Genomic DNA, 15,941 nt, shown 5'->3' on the forward strand with positions numbered 1-15,941 from the left:
GGAAGACTGGCCCTGAGCTCACATCTGTGCCCATCTTCCTCTACTTTCTATGTGGGATGCCTGCCACAGCATGGCTTGCCGAGCGGTGCCATATCCGCACCCGGGATCCCAACGGCGAACCCTGGGCAGCTGAATCGGAACGTGTGCACTTAACCACTGCGCCGCCAGGCGGGCCCCTCATTGTAGTTTCGATTTGCGTTTCCCTGATGGTTAATGACGTTGAACATCTTTTCATGTGCCTGTTGGCCATCTGTATATTCTCTTTAGAGAAATCTCTGTTCAGATATTTTGCCCATTTTTTAATTGGGTTGTTGGTTTTTTTGTCATTGAGACATATGAGTTCTTTGTATATTTTGGATATTAACCCCTTATCTGATGTATGGTTTGCAAATATCTTCTCCCAATTGTTAGGTTGTCTTTTCGTTTTGTTGATGGTGCAGAAGCTTTTTAGTTTGATGTAGTCCCGTTTGTTTATTTTTTCTATTGTTTCCCTTGCCTGGTCAGACATGGTATTTGAAAAACTGCTGCTCAGACCGATGCCAAAGAGCGTACTGCCTATGTTTTCTTCTAGAAGTTTCTTCTAGAGGTTTCAGGTCTTACTTTGAAGTCTTTAATCCATTTTGAGTTGATTTTTGTGTATGGTGTAAGATAACGGTCTACGTTCATTCTTTTGCATGTGGCTGTCCAGTTTTCCCAGCAGCATTTATTGAACAGACTCTCCTTTCTCCATTGTATCTTCTTGGCTGAAGGGAGCATGTTTAACGTCACCACACTTATTATTAACATTGCCCCTGTAAAATGGGGAAAAATATCCACATGCAGTAACTGTATTGTTGTGAAGAGACATAATCCATATAAAGCATTTTAATAGAGCACTTGGCACATAGTAAAATATATCCCTTAATAAGTGTTGGCTAATATTTACTTAAGTATTTCTCTAATTAAACTGTAGGTTTCTGCAGGGGTCATGTCTAATTTATTTTGGTATTTCAAGCTCCAACTAAAGTGTTGGCATATGGGGGGCACTTAATAACAAATATTTGGCGAATCAATGAATTGTCAACATATTCTTTTTTTTTTTTTCTTTTTCCTTTTTCTCCCCAAAGCCCCCCTGGTACATAGCTGTATATTCTTCGTTGTGGGTCCTTCTAGTTGTGGTATGTGGGACGCCGCCTCAGCGTGGCCTGATGAGCAGTGCCATGTCCGCGCCCAGGACTCGAACCAGTGAAACACTGGGCCGCCTGCAGCGGAGCGCGCGAACTTAACCACTCGGCCACGGGGTCAGCCCCTCAACATATTCTTTAATAAGACCAATTAAGAGTTTCTGTAAGTGGAAAGAAAAACAGCCCAATAGTCACGTGAATAAATTTGTTTTATTGGTGTTAAAAATCACATTTTCATAGCTCTTTATTTAATAGGGTCTGAAAAAGTGCATACTAACATAATGTATACGAAGTTATGTAACTTCAATAATATTCACTAGTATATAGTGCTATCATAGGATCGCTTTCTCACGTTCTTGATAGTAAAATGTCTCCTGCAGAGCTGTGTTTTGTAGACATATGTCCAGCTATGTCGTTTTGAGGCACGTCGATTCTTTTTGCTTACCAAAGAAAATATTTCAGTAATCATATAGATGACATATCACTAAACGAGAGGAGGACTAAAGCATATATCCAAGGAAAAGAATTTCAGGAACTATACACACATATGCAATATATAAATGATGTGTTTTGTCATTAATGACACATTTTCTTGCCATTTTTTCCAAGGAAAAAATAAATATATGTGTAACTTTGTAGGCTATAGTTTTTAAAGATCTTCTGGCTATGAGTGTTTACTTTATCATAAATCTGAAGGAAAAAAGAGTTAGAAGTTTTGGTTTCTCATCTCCAGTACCACAAGGCTACATTTATGCAAAATGATTAGCAGGAGGAAAGTATTAGCAATCATTTATGAAGTGCCAGAAACATTTTAAATTATACCGCATGATTCCTTTTATGACTCATGACATAAATAACCATAGAGACTTTTTTTTTTTTTGGTGAGGAAGATCTGCTGTGAGCTAACATCTGTTGCCAATCCTCCTCTTTTTTTTGCTTGAGGAAGATTAGCCCTAAGCTAACATCTGTGCCAGCCTTCCTCTACTTACATGTGGGACGCCGCCACAGCATGGCTGACAAGCAGTATAGGTCTGCACGCAGGGTCTGAACCCTGAAACCTGGGCCACCAAAGCAGAGCACGCTGAACTTTTAACCACTTGGCCACAGGGCCAGCCCCCATAGAGACTTTTTTAATGTATTATTTTTTAAATGTAGTTGCTAATTCTGAATATACCACAAATACTTTGCTTTCTATAGCTAAGCCTCTCATTTGACTTTTCAGTGATAGAAGAGTAGCTTGGAGAGCATTACCCTCTTCCAAACATGGATTTTCTTGTGGTATAAGTGCTGTTCTGAGAAATGTGATCTATTTTGAGCACACATCAACACTTCAAGCCTTTAAAACAAATTAAATCCTCTTAAGTAGTTATAATAAGAGGATGCGGTAATCTTTAATTAGCTGAAATGGAATAATAGACATAATTTTCCTTTTACATTTTTACAACATGTTGATCACTTGCAGAGAAATTCCCAAACCACCACCCATATCCTTGAAGTAAAGAATGCCTATCTCAGGCCAGCCCTGGTGGCCTAGTGGTTAGGTTCGGCACGTTCTGCTTTGCTGGCCCAGGCCTGGTTTCTGGGTATGGACCTACACCATTTGTCTGTCAGTGGCCACGCTGTGATGGGGGCTCACATACAAAAAGAGGAAGACTGGCCACAGATGTTAGCTCAGGGCAAATCTTCCTCAGCAATAAAAAAAGAAAAAAGAAGAAGAAAAGGAAAGGAAAAAAAAAGAATGGCTATCTTTAGAGCACAGTGGTTTTTCACGGTGAGAGGTAGAGAACTGCAGGAGGGCACAGGCCGTTTCTGGCTATTCATGATTAATTTTTATCTCCTTCATAAACCCCGCACTCTAAACCCAAGTTGCAATAAAGGATGAAAACAGCTACAAAAACTTAGAAAGACTATTCTAGATGAAGTTAATAGTTTAATCTTATTTCTTTGCTAGCCATCAAATGAATCTGCTCGATATTCTTGGGCTTTTCTACTTCTTGAAAAGTACATATTCAGTCATTCTTTACGCAAGAATGTTTATTGAGTTATTACCTTCATGTGCTAATTTATAAAGGTGACAATTGCTTTTTTGTTCATACATTCATGCACTTCTCCTTCAACAAATACTTCTTGGTTTCCTGCTATTCAATATGAACTGTGCTGGGCGCTGTACAGTTCATAATGGATAAGATCAGCATGTTCATTACAATTTTGTCAATTATACCTCAATAAAGCTGGAGGGAAAAAAGATCCACATGTTTGCTTTTCTCATACAGTTTACAGACAATTCATCAACAAGTTCTCTGTGATTTTTTTAAATATAAATTCAGGACCGTATTGAATGTTATGGGAGAATATATAAATTAAGAAAACATAGCTCCTATTTTTAAGGAACTGATCATTTCACTAGGGAAAAATGTACTAAGATGCCTGAAAACATCAAGGACGAGTATTAAACAGAATTATATTCAATTACTGTCCAAAGCACCAGGAAATAAATACAAGATAATGAAATGCTAACTCGTGAGTGGAGTAGACGGAAATACAGGCCATTTTAAAGAGAAGGGGGAAAATGAGGTCACGTGAAGCTCCCTGGAGAAGATGAGTCTTGAGCTGAACACTGAAGTCTGGGTGGAATTGGGATGAGAGAGCGGGTGAAAGGATGATATTCCAGGCTGAGGTAAAAAGAAGCGTAGGAACAGAGGCACAGAGGAAGTGGTGAGCGTGGCATATTTGTAAGCCTGGAGGGGACCTGCACGGGTGCTGGCCTGACAGAAGCTTCCTGCCCAAGGTGCTCCGCTCCCTTCAGGCCCAGAATTCCAAGCGCTTCTTCTCCTATTCACAGGCGAGAAAGTTACCTTGTGTCATGATTTCTATTTTGGTACTTTGAACCTCAGATTTCTAGGGTATCTTCTATCATAGGTTATTCAAACCCTGAAAGATTGTTTGAAAAGGGACCGCAAAGGAAGTGCTCAATAAATGTACATCTCTAGGAGGAAATATGGCCGGATATTTAAAATATAAGTTTGACCCCAATAGAAACAAGATGCTTTATGTATGGTTTCTTAATCTACTGACTTTCTCTCCACATTTGAGGTTATGTAGTGATGGCATTATTAATTTTCAGTTGTGGCATTCATACATGTTACATTTTTAGGATTTTTATACAAAAGTAATCAATATGATCTTTTCAGTTTGATCTTTAAGTCTCATGGTATTAAAAAGAAAAGAAGAGGAGCAAGCCCTGTGGCCTAGTGGTTAAGTTTGTTGCACTCCACCTTGGTGGCCCAGGTTCAGTGTTGGATCCTGGGCGTGGACCTATACCACTTGTCAGCCATGCTGTGGCAGTGACCCACATACAAAATAGCAAAAGATTGGCATAGATGTTAGCCCAGGGCTAATCTTCCTCAGCAAAAAAAGAGGAAGATTGGCAACGGATGTTACTGCAGGGCTAATCTTCCTCAGCAAAAAAAAAAACAAGAAAGAGAAGAAAAGAGATGAAAATTTTAAGACCAGATTGTATAAGTGAAATGAGTAAACTGAAAGCATGTTGGAGAGAAAAGAGATATTCAGAAAGTGAAATGTTATTTATTAATCAAGATGGAGATAAAAGACAGGACTTATTTTCTTTGCCTTATCAACATAATCAGTCCTGAGGGGAAAAAATCAAAAGAAACTTCCTGGATAGTAAATATTTCTGTTACGCAATAGTCCTTTTCAATTAAACCCATTTAAAAACAAAAACGAGACAGGAGAAAAGAGTTGCATTTTTGTTTTTGAAACTTCAAAAGATTAGTTATCTACATCTTGTTCCTTAAAGAAGGGAACTAAGATATTTTCACATTTTCCCCAACATTTATCTGAAACTTATTAAATCTGTAACGAACTTTTCCTAGCATGGGGAAGGAGTGTCTGATCTGAAGGAGTGTCTGATCTTGATTTCCTACTGATAAGAAAATAGAATGATGAGGATTAAGCCTATACATGAGGATGAGAAACATTTCCTTTTCTCATCTGCAGTCTTCATGGATATGAGCCAGTTTATCTTCAGCGGACGTTGTTGTTCTACCTAATGTGGGGGAAGGATATTTGAACAGGACCAGGTGACTCCGTTTCATGGCGGCTATCAACAACCAGCCTGGTTACTCCTCGGAGGTCACTGAGGCCCCAGGCTCTCAGGATGGGAAAGACCTTGGAGATCATCACCAGCTCCCTTCCTTACCCACAAGCATATGGGTGTCAGGAGATGAGAAGAGATTAGCAGAGGGAATACACGTACAAAATTGTCTCTGCTCTTTCATATTAACCCCATGAAATATTCACTTATGACTATTTTCTTCATAGTAAAACTTTAATAGATTAAGACCCTTTTTTTTTTTTTGAGGAAGATTAGCCCTAAGCTAACATCCGCCACCAATCTTCCTCTTTCTGCTGAGGTAGATTGGCCCTGAGCTAACATCTGTGCCCATCTTCCTCTGTTTTTTATATGGGATGCCAGCCACAGAATGGCTTGATGAGTGGTGCGTATGTCCATGCCTGGGATCCAAACCAGCAAGCGAAACTGGGCCCTGTGAACTTAACTGCTGCGCCACTGTGCCGGCCCCAATTAGGACCATTTTTAATCTTTACTGAAAGCATTGTTCAGTTACCCTTTCATAACTTCTTCTTGGACAAACCTTGCCAAGCTAGTGGAACGTTTTGATAAATACAACCGGTAATAAAATCTGATTAAACTATTTTATTGGCAAACATGATGAAATAAAAAATTCAGGTTAATTAAAGATAAACCTAATCTGTTAAGTAGATTTTCAGATCACTTTGCATATAATATATCCGTTTTATCTTTGTTATTGTATTTTTGTATTATGTATTTTCATATTGTGAAAGCAACCTAGTACTAAAGATTGTGAGCTTGGAGTTAGACCATCACATGTTCAAAATCTGCCTCTCAGGCTACCCTCCTGACCTTGGAAAAATCTTTCAATCTCGTAGAGAATCAGTTTCTTTATCTTTAATTTGGGGCTAATAGAACCTGCCTGATAGGGTTTTATGATGAATAAATGACTTAACATGTACCAAAATGCTGAGCACAGTGCCCAGCACATAATAGGTAAGCTTAATAAAAATGGTAGTTATTATTACGTCTCTGGACAGTAGAATTGATTCCATTGTGGAGCTCAGCGTTGAGCTCGGAGGATACAAAAGCAGTAGAAGGCTTCCTGGAGGACGTGAGGATGCCTGAGAGACTCTTGAAAGAAGAGGAGGAAATAGCCACGTAGAGGACATTGTGTAGGTTTGTCTGTGGTGAGGAGGAAGGCTGGGGGAAGTGGTAAGCAGGAGGGCCAATGTCTTCTAGGAAGGCAGAGCCCTGTGAACAACGATGGCCTATGGGGAAATGGCAATTAATTAAGTTAACATGGCTACAGCTGCTTGTGGGGTGGGGAGCGGTGAGAGCATGAAGATAAATAATACCGTGCTGGGGACGTGTGGAACAAGAAATGCAGTGGATCAAGGATGGAGACCTGGACAAGCCCAACATTGAAGGGGTAGCTTAGCAAACAACGCCCAGAAAGGAGGCAAGTCTCCTGCCTTCTCTTCTCTCCCACCCACCCAGGGAGCACCGGGTGCTGGCTGGGATCTTTTGTGATACAGACCAGATAGGAGAAGGCAGCACTGGGAGTGGGGGTGGGAGGGAGGATGAAGCCAGAGAGGCCCAATCCATCTCCCTAAGAAGTAGCTGGAAGAGGAGAGACAGGAAAGAGTCTGACGAGAAAGCAGCAGCAAGAAACACTGCAGGGTTGGATTTAGCGGATTAAAGGTTCTGGTGAAATGGAGAGTAGAAGGGGATTTCAGAAGAGTTTCCCTGGGGTATGAACTGAGTTTCCCTTGACATTCTTTGAGAGAGGAAAATTTCAAATTCCCCTTAAGTTATCCTAGGCTAACTGGGCTGAGATGCTTTGTGTACAGAGACAAAGCCAAGCGGCCCTCTGGTTTGATGATGGCCATTGAAGGCACTGTGGACAGGTACGAGGAGAATGAGGAGAGTGCAGTGAGAGTCCTATAAAGCTGCTAGGACTACTGTGGAAACGGACAGTAGAAGTATCAACAGCAACAAGTACTGTTCAGTTCTACGGGGTAAGTGCTGTCATCATTTCCATTTTACAGATGAGAAAACTGAGGCGCAGAATGGTTGGAGTGATTTGCCCAGAGTCACACAACTGACTAGCACTTGGTGAAGCCAGGAATTGAACTCAGGCACTTGAATTCAAAGGAACCAATGGAATCGAGATTTTAACTGAAGGACAGAGGAGTAGAGGGTAAAATCCGAAGTCAAAATTCTTTCTATCTAATATTTTATTTCCTCTGTAAGAAAGTGATTCTAGGGGCCGGCCCAGTGGCACAGCAGTTAAGTTTACACCGTTGGCTTTGGCGGCCCGGGTTCGCTGGTTCGGATCCCCAGGGCGGACATGGCACCGCTTGGCACACCATGCTGTGGCGGGCGTCCCACATATAAGGTAGAGGAAGACGGGCACGGATGTTAGCTCAGGGCCAATCTTCCTCACGAAAAAAGAAAGTGATTATACTTAATGTAGATCTATTTTGAAGTTCTTTTAAGTTGGGAAATTGTTATAATGTAGTTTAAACAGTTGAGCCACCGGAATGGGGGAGGGGCATAGCTTTTCTTCCGTAGAATAAAATATGCTTTTCCCTCTCCCATGCACGGAGTCCCCAGCGCATCGTGGATTCTGAATAAGCGCTGGCTGAACTGATTTGTACTGTAGTAAACTCCCTCAGTTTGCAAGGCGCTGGGTGGATGACTGCTCATGCAGGACTACCCCATTACAAAGATGCCCGCAGGCGTAACCCAGGGTGCCTTCAGGCACTGGGTTAGGCCGGTTCTCTGTCTCCTAGTGGAAAAGTGGTCCTGAGTTCACTCAGGTTTTGGTAGGCAACGGGTATTGCCATTGCTTTGACTTCTTTCCTTCCCTGGATTTCTTTCTTCCCTCCCCAGCTTGGGTCTGCTCAACTTCTGTCCTGGATCAGAAGCTGGGGAGTAGGAGGGCTTACTGGATCCAAGCCAGAGTGCAAACCTCCACACTCTTTCGCCCTCCCTATCTGGATGGATTTCCAAAGGGAGTGGTTCTCAGGCTTTTAAGGCATAAAAGACCTTTTGGGTTTATGCGTAGATACGTCCAGCCTCTTGGGTGTACCAGGGAAGAGCGTGAGGAGAAACGTACATTTGTATCTGTGCGTAGGTACTTGTGTAGGATTGCCTGTCTCACGTGGTAATTTCCTTGAAGCAAGTGCTGGACCATGCCTTGTAAAACATGCCCACGAGTTTGCTGCATATCTTTTAGTCAAATTTAAAAATCAAAATATATAATGCAATTAAGTACTATAAATTCAAATTAGATGTTTCATTTCAATTTGTATACATGTCCCTTTACAGGATTAAGAGCTATTAGGGTAATATACATAGTAATTTTTAAATTTTTTTTTTTTGAGGAAGATTAGCTCTGAGCTAACATCTGCCACCAATCCTCCTCCTTTTTTGCTGAGGAAGACTGGCCCTGAGCTAACATCCCTACCCATCTTCCTCTACTCTATATGTGGGAAGACTGAAACACAGTATGTCTTGACAAGCAGTGCCTGGTCCCCACCGGGGATCCAAATGGGGAACCAGACTGTAGAAGCAGAATGTGCCAACGTAACCGCTGCGCCACGGGGGTGAGGGTGGGGGTGGGGTGTACAGCCCGTGATTGAGTTTCAATAGCTACTTAGGGAAACAATTTGAAATTACTCTTCTAGTACTTGAAGGTTTTTAAAGTCCACACAAAGCATTTGTACTTTCAGTCTTGTTCACCAAATTCTTTAGCGTGTGATACACAATATGGGAAAGTCACTTCTCTGGGCAAAGCTTACTCATCATTTCATCTCCATTCATTCATTCAACATTTTATTGATTGCTTACTATCTGCCTGGCAAGGTGCTAGGACTTGGGAGTATCAAGAAAAACGTCAAGGTTCCTGCCCCCAAGGAAGTCTCTCAGGGAGCCCTCAGGGGCCTGGGCGTGGTGCGACACTCCAACAGCAAGCATGCCCCAGAGGGCCTTATCTCAGTGGTGCAGATTCCTTCTTCCAACTCGAAAATTATGTTTCTGCCAAATGTCCTAAATCTAGTTATCCAAAATCATACAACTTGAGCTAATAAATTAAGAACAATGTTCCGACTAGTCTGACGATTTGAAGCGATTACTGCCGATTCTTTGCCTTGCTAGTCCTTTCGTGGACCACTGCAGTTCGCCTTGAACACGACTCGCCTGGAAGAGGCTGTGCTAGCATCCTGGAAGTTTATAATTAAGTTCAGTGTTTGCGTGTGAGATAGGGTGGGGAGGAAAACAACCATTAATTATAGAGTTTCGTTCGTGAGAGCCTGCCAAGCGTTTCAGCAGCAGAAACACGAGAAGCGGATAAAGCTTTCCTCATTTTTAAACAAAAGTCGCACGGGAGTTCCTAGCGGGACCGGGGAAGGTGGGGTGCCCTTGGCGCTCGGGTGGCCGAGGGCGGGCTGGGACGCTGGACCATCCCTGCCTCCCTCCGCCCATCCCCCGGGGCTGGGTCTGAGGCCCTCGTCAGGGAGCGCCGCGGCCGCCCGGGGCTCCGAGGGTCTGGGGCCTCGGCCCCGGCGCCCCGCTCTCGGGCCGGGAGGCAGCAGCGCGCACGGAAGTGCGCTCGGCTCTCCCAGGCCGGGGCCGGCTCTCCTCCTCCACTTCCTCCTGAGCGGCGGCCCGGCCTCCCGGGCCGGCTCCTCCCCCTGCTCGGCCTCCTCCCACTGCCCGGGGCCGCACTCAGGCCGGGGGTGCGGCGCTCACCCGGCTATCCCAAGCCCCAGACGCTGCGTGGAGCGGCCGAGCGGAGGGAGGCGAAGGGCCGCCCGCGCTGCTGTCCCCGCCCCGCGCGCCCTGCGCCCCACTTCCCGGGCGGCCGCTCCGAGGCTCAGCCCTCCTGCCTCCCCCGGCGCCGTCCCGGACCCGCCGGGGAGCGAGCGGCCGGCAAGTCTCGGCGCGCGCAGGCGGCGGGCCGAGGGCACCGAGCGCTCCGGGAGGGGTGGCCGCGGCCCCGGGCTCGGCGCCCCGCGCGCACTTCGGCGATGGCTTCTCCGCCGCCGCGGCCGCTGCGCTTTCGCCCCCGACGCCTCCTGCTCCCTCTCCTCGGATTCCTGCTGCCTCTGTGCGGCGCCTTCAACCTGGACGTGGACAGTCCTGCCGAGTACTCCGGCCCCGAGGGAAGTTACTTCGGCTTCGCGGTGGATTTCTTCGTGCCCAGCGCGTCTTCGTAAGTGGCCGCACTTGGAAGGGGAGTCGGCCTCCTCCCCCACCGCGCGCACCCACCCTGCGTCTCCCCACTGGGAAAGATCCCTGGGGGAGATCGGGGGCTCTGTCTGTCTGTCCCCCTAACCCCCACAGGGTGGTTTAGGTTCTAGATGGATGAAATTTTGGGGAGCTGAACCCCCTCGGCACCCACCACCCAGTTCCCCCTCTCTTCTCCTCCGAGGGAGAGCTTTGAAGCAGACCTATGCTTCAAATTCGGGGAAAGTGGGAAATCAACAAAGGCTGGTGGGGCGGGACTCCGCGACCCCCGCCCTTGGCCGGGACCTGGTCCCTTTCATCTCCGAACTTCTTTTTCTCCGGTCCCCGGGAGCCTTCCCGGTAGTCTTTTTTTCTGCTTCACAGACTTAGACACCCGTCCTTTTTGCTCTCCCTAAACAAGCCCTCCCCCACTCTTTCCGCCTCTCAGTCTGGTTGTTTCTCCTCATTTACTCCTTTTCCAGACATTCTGATGACGAAAATGCCCATCCTGTCGTAGTAAATTCATTGTGTCTTATCTCTGGGACTGTCAGACCTATGCACATTTGAGGGTGAACAGATGAATTGAATGTGTCATCTGTTCTTTTTATAGTGATTCATTATTTAGGTCATTGTTCAGAAAGAACAAGGGTGTTCGCTGAGTTTTCGCTCACTACAGGTCGTTTGAATACTGCAGTATTTAAGAATTCAATTATGTTTTCAAATTGCCAACGTTTCGAGTTGCAGAGACCGTTAGGATTTGTCACAGAGTTATTGTCATTATTGGATTAAAAATTGTCTCTGACTTTGCTGAACGCTGACATCATTCTCACCACCCCACCCCCAAGTTAGCGTTAGAAATACTGATTTAATAAGTGTTTACTGGCTGTCTTCTGATGTTTAAATCTTGTTTTCAAGTGGGAGAACTCTTCTTAGGGTTCTTTCTAAGCTCTTAGAAATTCTAACAACATATTTTTGTTTCTAAATTTTCTCTAGATTTTAGGGTTTTGTTTTTTGCGGGGAGAGAGGATAATTTTCATGGTCGGTGCTTAGATAGGACCATTTTTCCACTTCACACATGCCTAGTTTGAGGATGATCTAAATATTTTTCCGTGACTGTTAGAACATTCAGCAGGATTTATTCTTATCTTCTTTCTGAATGTTGCTGAATGTCATTCATTTTTGTGACAACCTTTGCAGCAATAAATAGGTTGGAAGCAGTTAGTAGTGGAAACTAGACAGTTTTCTGTAGTGAACTCAGTTTTGTTTGTTTGCAGCTTCAGTGCTTTCTGTGAGACCTGAATACATATTTTCCAAAACGATACAAATAATCATTAAATTTGGCAACATTTACCACCTTCTCATTTGATTTAATCATTTGCCAGCCTTATCTGTTATTTAAAAAATTTTTGTTTCCAGGTATTTTTAAGCTTATGCCTTTATGGTGCAGAGGATTTTAGTTGTCCCAGGGGTGCTCTTTTAGACTTAATTTGTACAGAAATTCTAATAATTTTGCAAATATTTATTGTCAAGAATTAGTACTTAAAGTAGCAAGAGTTAGCACTGAAGATACTTGAGTTGATGGAGTGTTTTGTAGATGTTGCTCTGGATTCTGTAGCAACCCTCTGAGATGTCACACTACTGAGTGTGACAAGATGATAAACTTTACGTGTTTTTACCATGAAAGATGTAGTGATATTGAACTGTTGGCGTAAGATACTCACTATTTTTGGTTCTGAGGCTGGATGGCTCATCCTGGATTAGTCACTGTAGTTGTTGAATATACTGTGACCTCACAGGTTTGCATGACCTCCCATGTGGGCCGTCAGAGTAAGGTAAAATTGAACTTGGTTTGGTTTCACGTAATATTTTGAAATCTTCCTCGGTGACTTTGTTATTGATAGACTTGTGAGCTCTAGATATAGCCTAACTTAAAAAATAGAAATCAACTATGAGATTCTTTTAAAACAAAGATTTCTACTTACTGAACTTTTCAGATTTAACAAAGATAAATGCAAAATTATGCTTAATTTTGTAAAAAGGTACTTTTAAATTTAGCAGGCATTGAAATCCAAGGTACATGGGGATGCCATGTATAATATTACCAGCTGCTTACTGTTGTTATTTGGTGTGATCATAAACTTCTAAAGGAAAAAAAAAAAGGAAAAAATCCACATTATAGGAAGGGTTTGCTAATTAAAGATGCCTTTCTTCTGAAGGAAGGTGCCTGGATTAATGAGGAAGCACAGGTGGCGCAGTCTCTCCTTGCTGCTTCTGGTTTCCAGAGGTGTCCAGATCCCTCCAGCAAGCTGGGGAATTGTTTTAGGTCTCATTTTTGTTATTATAGAAAATTGTTATTGAACTATTTCCATTTTGTTGTGAAAACTAATGAATCAATGTTTGTCAAAGAGAGGGAAAAATAAAGTACTAGCAAAAATATTAAGGTGACTCCTCAAGAAAATCTCTCCAGAAATGAGTCTTAGGTTCGAAGTGGAAAGTCACAAAAATAATGATTTAAAAATTATGAAAAGTGGAGGCCAGCCCGGTTGTGCAGCAGTTAAGTTCGCACATTCTGTTTTGGGGGCCCTGGGTTTGCCGATTCGGATCCCAATTGTGGACTTACGCACCTCTTGTTAATCCATGCTGTGGCAGGCATCCCACATAGAAAGTAGAGAAAGATGGGCACGGAAGTTAGCTCAGGGCCAGTCTTCCTCAGCAAAAAAGAGAAGAATTGGCAGCAGATGTTAGCTCAGGGCTAATCTTCCTCAAAAAAAAAAAAAAATTACGAAAAATCAGTGTTCTATTTTTTCCTGTTATGTGTTAATTTATGGTAGCCATATTGCCAAAAAATTTAAATTACATAAAATTTAAAGATCATATACAGGCCAAGAAGTAAAGTCATATTTTTCTGGTGGAGAATAATTGGACAAACTAAAAATTGCACCCTAAGTTTAATTGTGATAATGATATCTTACACTGGTTAACCTATTTCATAATTTACAAAGCACTTTTACTTAGGATATCTTTCGTCTATCGCTCAAACTGCCAGGGGAAGTAGGGAAGCAGATAAATTCTTTCTTACAGTTGCGGGAACTGAGGCTAGAGGATGGTACAGTCTTTGGTTGTTTGAGTGGGTTGGTTGGGGTAGGGGGGGCAGGATCAAAAGGCAGAGGGTATGAAATTCAAATTCCGTTTAATTTTTATGTTCAAATTTTAAATTTTTAACAAGAAAATAACCGAACAATTTTCTTATTTATTCCTCAAATATATTATTATTATACAGTTCTCATTTCACATATATATTTACTTTTTTTTTTTAGATTTTTTAATTTTTTTCCTTTTTCTCCCCAAAGCCCCCCAGTACATAGTTGTATATTCTTCGTTGTGGGTCCTTCTAGTTGTGGCAGGTGGGACGCTGCCTCACTGTGGTTTGACGAGCAGTGCCATGTCCGCGCCCAAGATTCGAACCAACGAAACACTGGGCCGCCTGCAGCGGAGCGCGTGGACTCAACCACTCGGCCATGGGGCCAGCCCCATCTCATATATATTTACTTTTAAATAATGCTATAATGACCAACACTGTATTAGAATTCTTGCCTTTTTCCCTATTAAACACTAATGGAGCCTTATTTACAGTTACTTGAAGTGTTCCTGTGACCCCAGAGACAGGGGTAACAGGTGTGAGCAAGTGTTCCCTGGTCGCAGAAGGTCCTGCAGAATGTTTGCTGGTTCTCAATCCTGAGTTCCTATTTGCAACCTCTGGAGAACTTTTAAAACATAGTTGCTGCCCTGCTTGCTGCTTAGACCTAGAAGGAGACCTCTCACTTCATCCTCCAGCAGCCCGGGGGGCATTTTTCCTTGTCTGGCCCATCTTACCTCAACTTGATTAAAAATGAACTCTTTTTCACCAAGTGATGTCAGTTGCACCTCTGTTTCTATTAATGGTGTTATCATTTTCTCTGTCGCCCTGGAAATCATTTCATATTCCTCCTTCTCATTTTCTATTTTTCTTTGTCTCTCCTACTGTGCTCTCCTAATATTAGTCAGTGATTAGTCACCAGGCAGAAGGTCCTAGAAAGACTTCCTTGTTAGTGTTTCTTGCATCCGTCTTTGCTTTCCACTTCTACTTTGACCTCCTTATTTAAGCCCAGTCATCACAAGTGTGGTCCGTGAACTCAGGCTCTCATCCTCTTCCTATCATTTGGCTCTTAGACCTGCAAAACATCTTAGATGTTTCTAATAGTTTTATCTTTCTGAAACATCTTTTTGATCCAGGTATTCTGCTGCTAACATGTCTTCAAAAATGTTCCCATGGCCAGAGAAAGTCCAAACTGCTTAACCTGCGATGAAGGCCCCTTTCAGTCTGTCCCAATCTGCGTATACTTTTAAAAGCTCGTGGACCATTTCTCCCCTCACCCTTGTAACCATCTTCACAACCGTTTACAAAATGACGCCAGCTCATTTTCTTTGTTTTACTTTTCTTTTGTTTTCTTTCTTTTTTTTTTTTGGTGAGGAAGATTGGCCCTGAGCTAACATCTATGCCAGTCTTCCTCTATTTTGTATGTGGGGACACCACCATAGCATGGCATGATGAGTGGTGTATAGCTCCGTGCCCGGGATCTGAACCCCCAGGTGCTGGAGAACCCTGGACTGCCAAGTGGGACACGTGAACTTAACCACTACATCACTGGGCTGGCCCCTCATTTTCTCGAACTTAGTGTGTCTCTGGCTATATTGGTTCTTATTTCTTCTCATAAATAATATACATGCATAGACTATAGCCTTATTATTTAGAAAGCAAATCCTATGTTGATTACTCCTGATTAAGGCCCAAATTTTATAGGACATTATAAAAGAGAAAGGAAAATGCATAGAATTTATAGTTTAGAATTTATAGTTCACTGCAGCTGTTTTACATCATATAAATGTTGACTCTAGCATTTTTTGTTTTAATGAAAAGTAAATCTAAAACTGGAATTATAGCCCTGAAATAACATTCAACACTATTTTATACACATTTCTTTCTACATTGGTGCAGTACGTGATAATTTTTCAGAAGTTCCTTTGGGTGAAGTCTCACTGGTCAGCCCGGTCAGCCAAATATATTAAAGATGCTTTATCTTGGAGAAGTCGGTGCTGAAAGCAGCCAAATGACTTACTTCATTTGGAGGGTTTAAAAATATGTACTTGTCATTGTTTGGCTGGTCACCTCTCCTTGGTAGTCAAGGTCACGTGCCCTGAAGCGCCGGCCCTTACAGGGCACTTTGGAGGGGAAGTGCTACATCCTCCTGGCTGGTTTCTCTCATCCTCTAGTCTGTCTCTGTCTCTGTCTCTCTCTCACTCCCCTTCTTCTGCCTTTCCCTCCCTGTCTCTCCTTTCTCTCCTTCCCTCCCTCCTCTGTCTCTTCCCCCCTCCCTCCCCTCCATCATTCCGTC

General features: G+C 43.2%; 1 protein-coding gene across 2 annotated transcripts in view; it reads left to right on the plus strand.

The window, feature by feature from the left end:
• Window positions 1-10,000: 10,000 nt before the first annotated feature.
• The window catches only part of ITGAV (integrin subunit alpha V), an 84,563-nt gene continuing 78,622 nt past the window's right edge, over window positions 10,001-15,941 (plus strand). For both annotated transcript variants that reach the window (XM_008530577.2, XM_008530579.2), the window contains exon 1: window positions 10,001-10,495. In XM_008530577.2, coding sequence (XP_008528799.1) covers window positions 10,311-10,495 — 185 coding nt within the window. In that variant the 5' untranslated portion in view covers window positions 10,001-10,310. The remainder of the gene's footprint in view (window positions 10,496-15,941) is intronic.

Source organism: Equus przewalskii, chromosome 17 (assembly GCF_037783145.1).
Source record: "Equus przewalskii isolate Varuska chromosome 17, EquPr2, whole genome shotgun sequence".
NCBI lineage: Eukaryota > Metazoa > Chordata > Mammalia > Perissodactyla > Equidae > Equus > Equus przewalskii.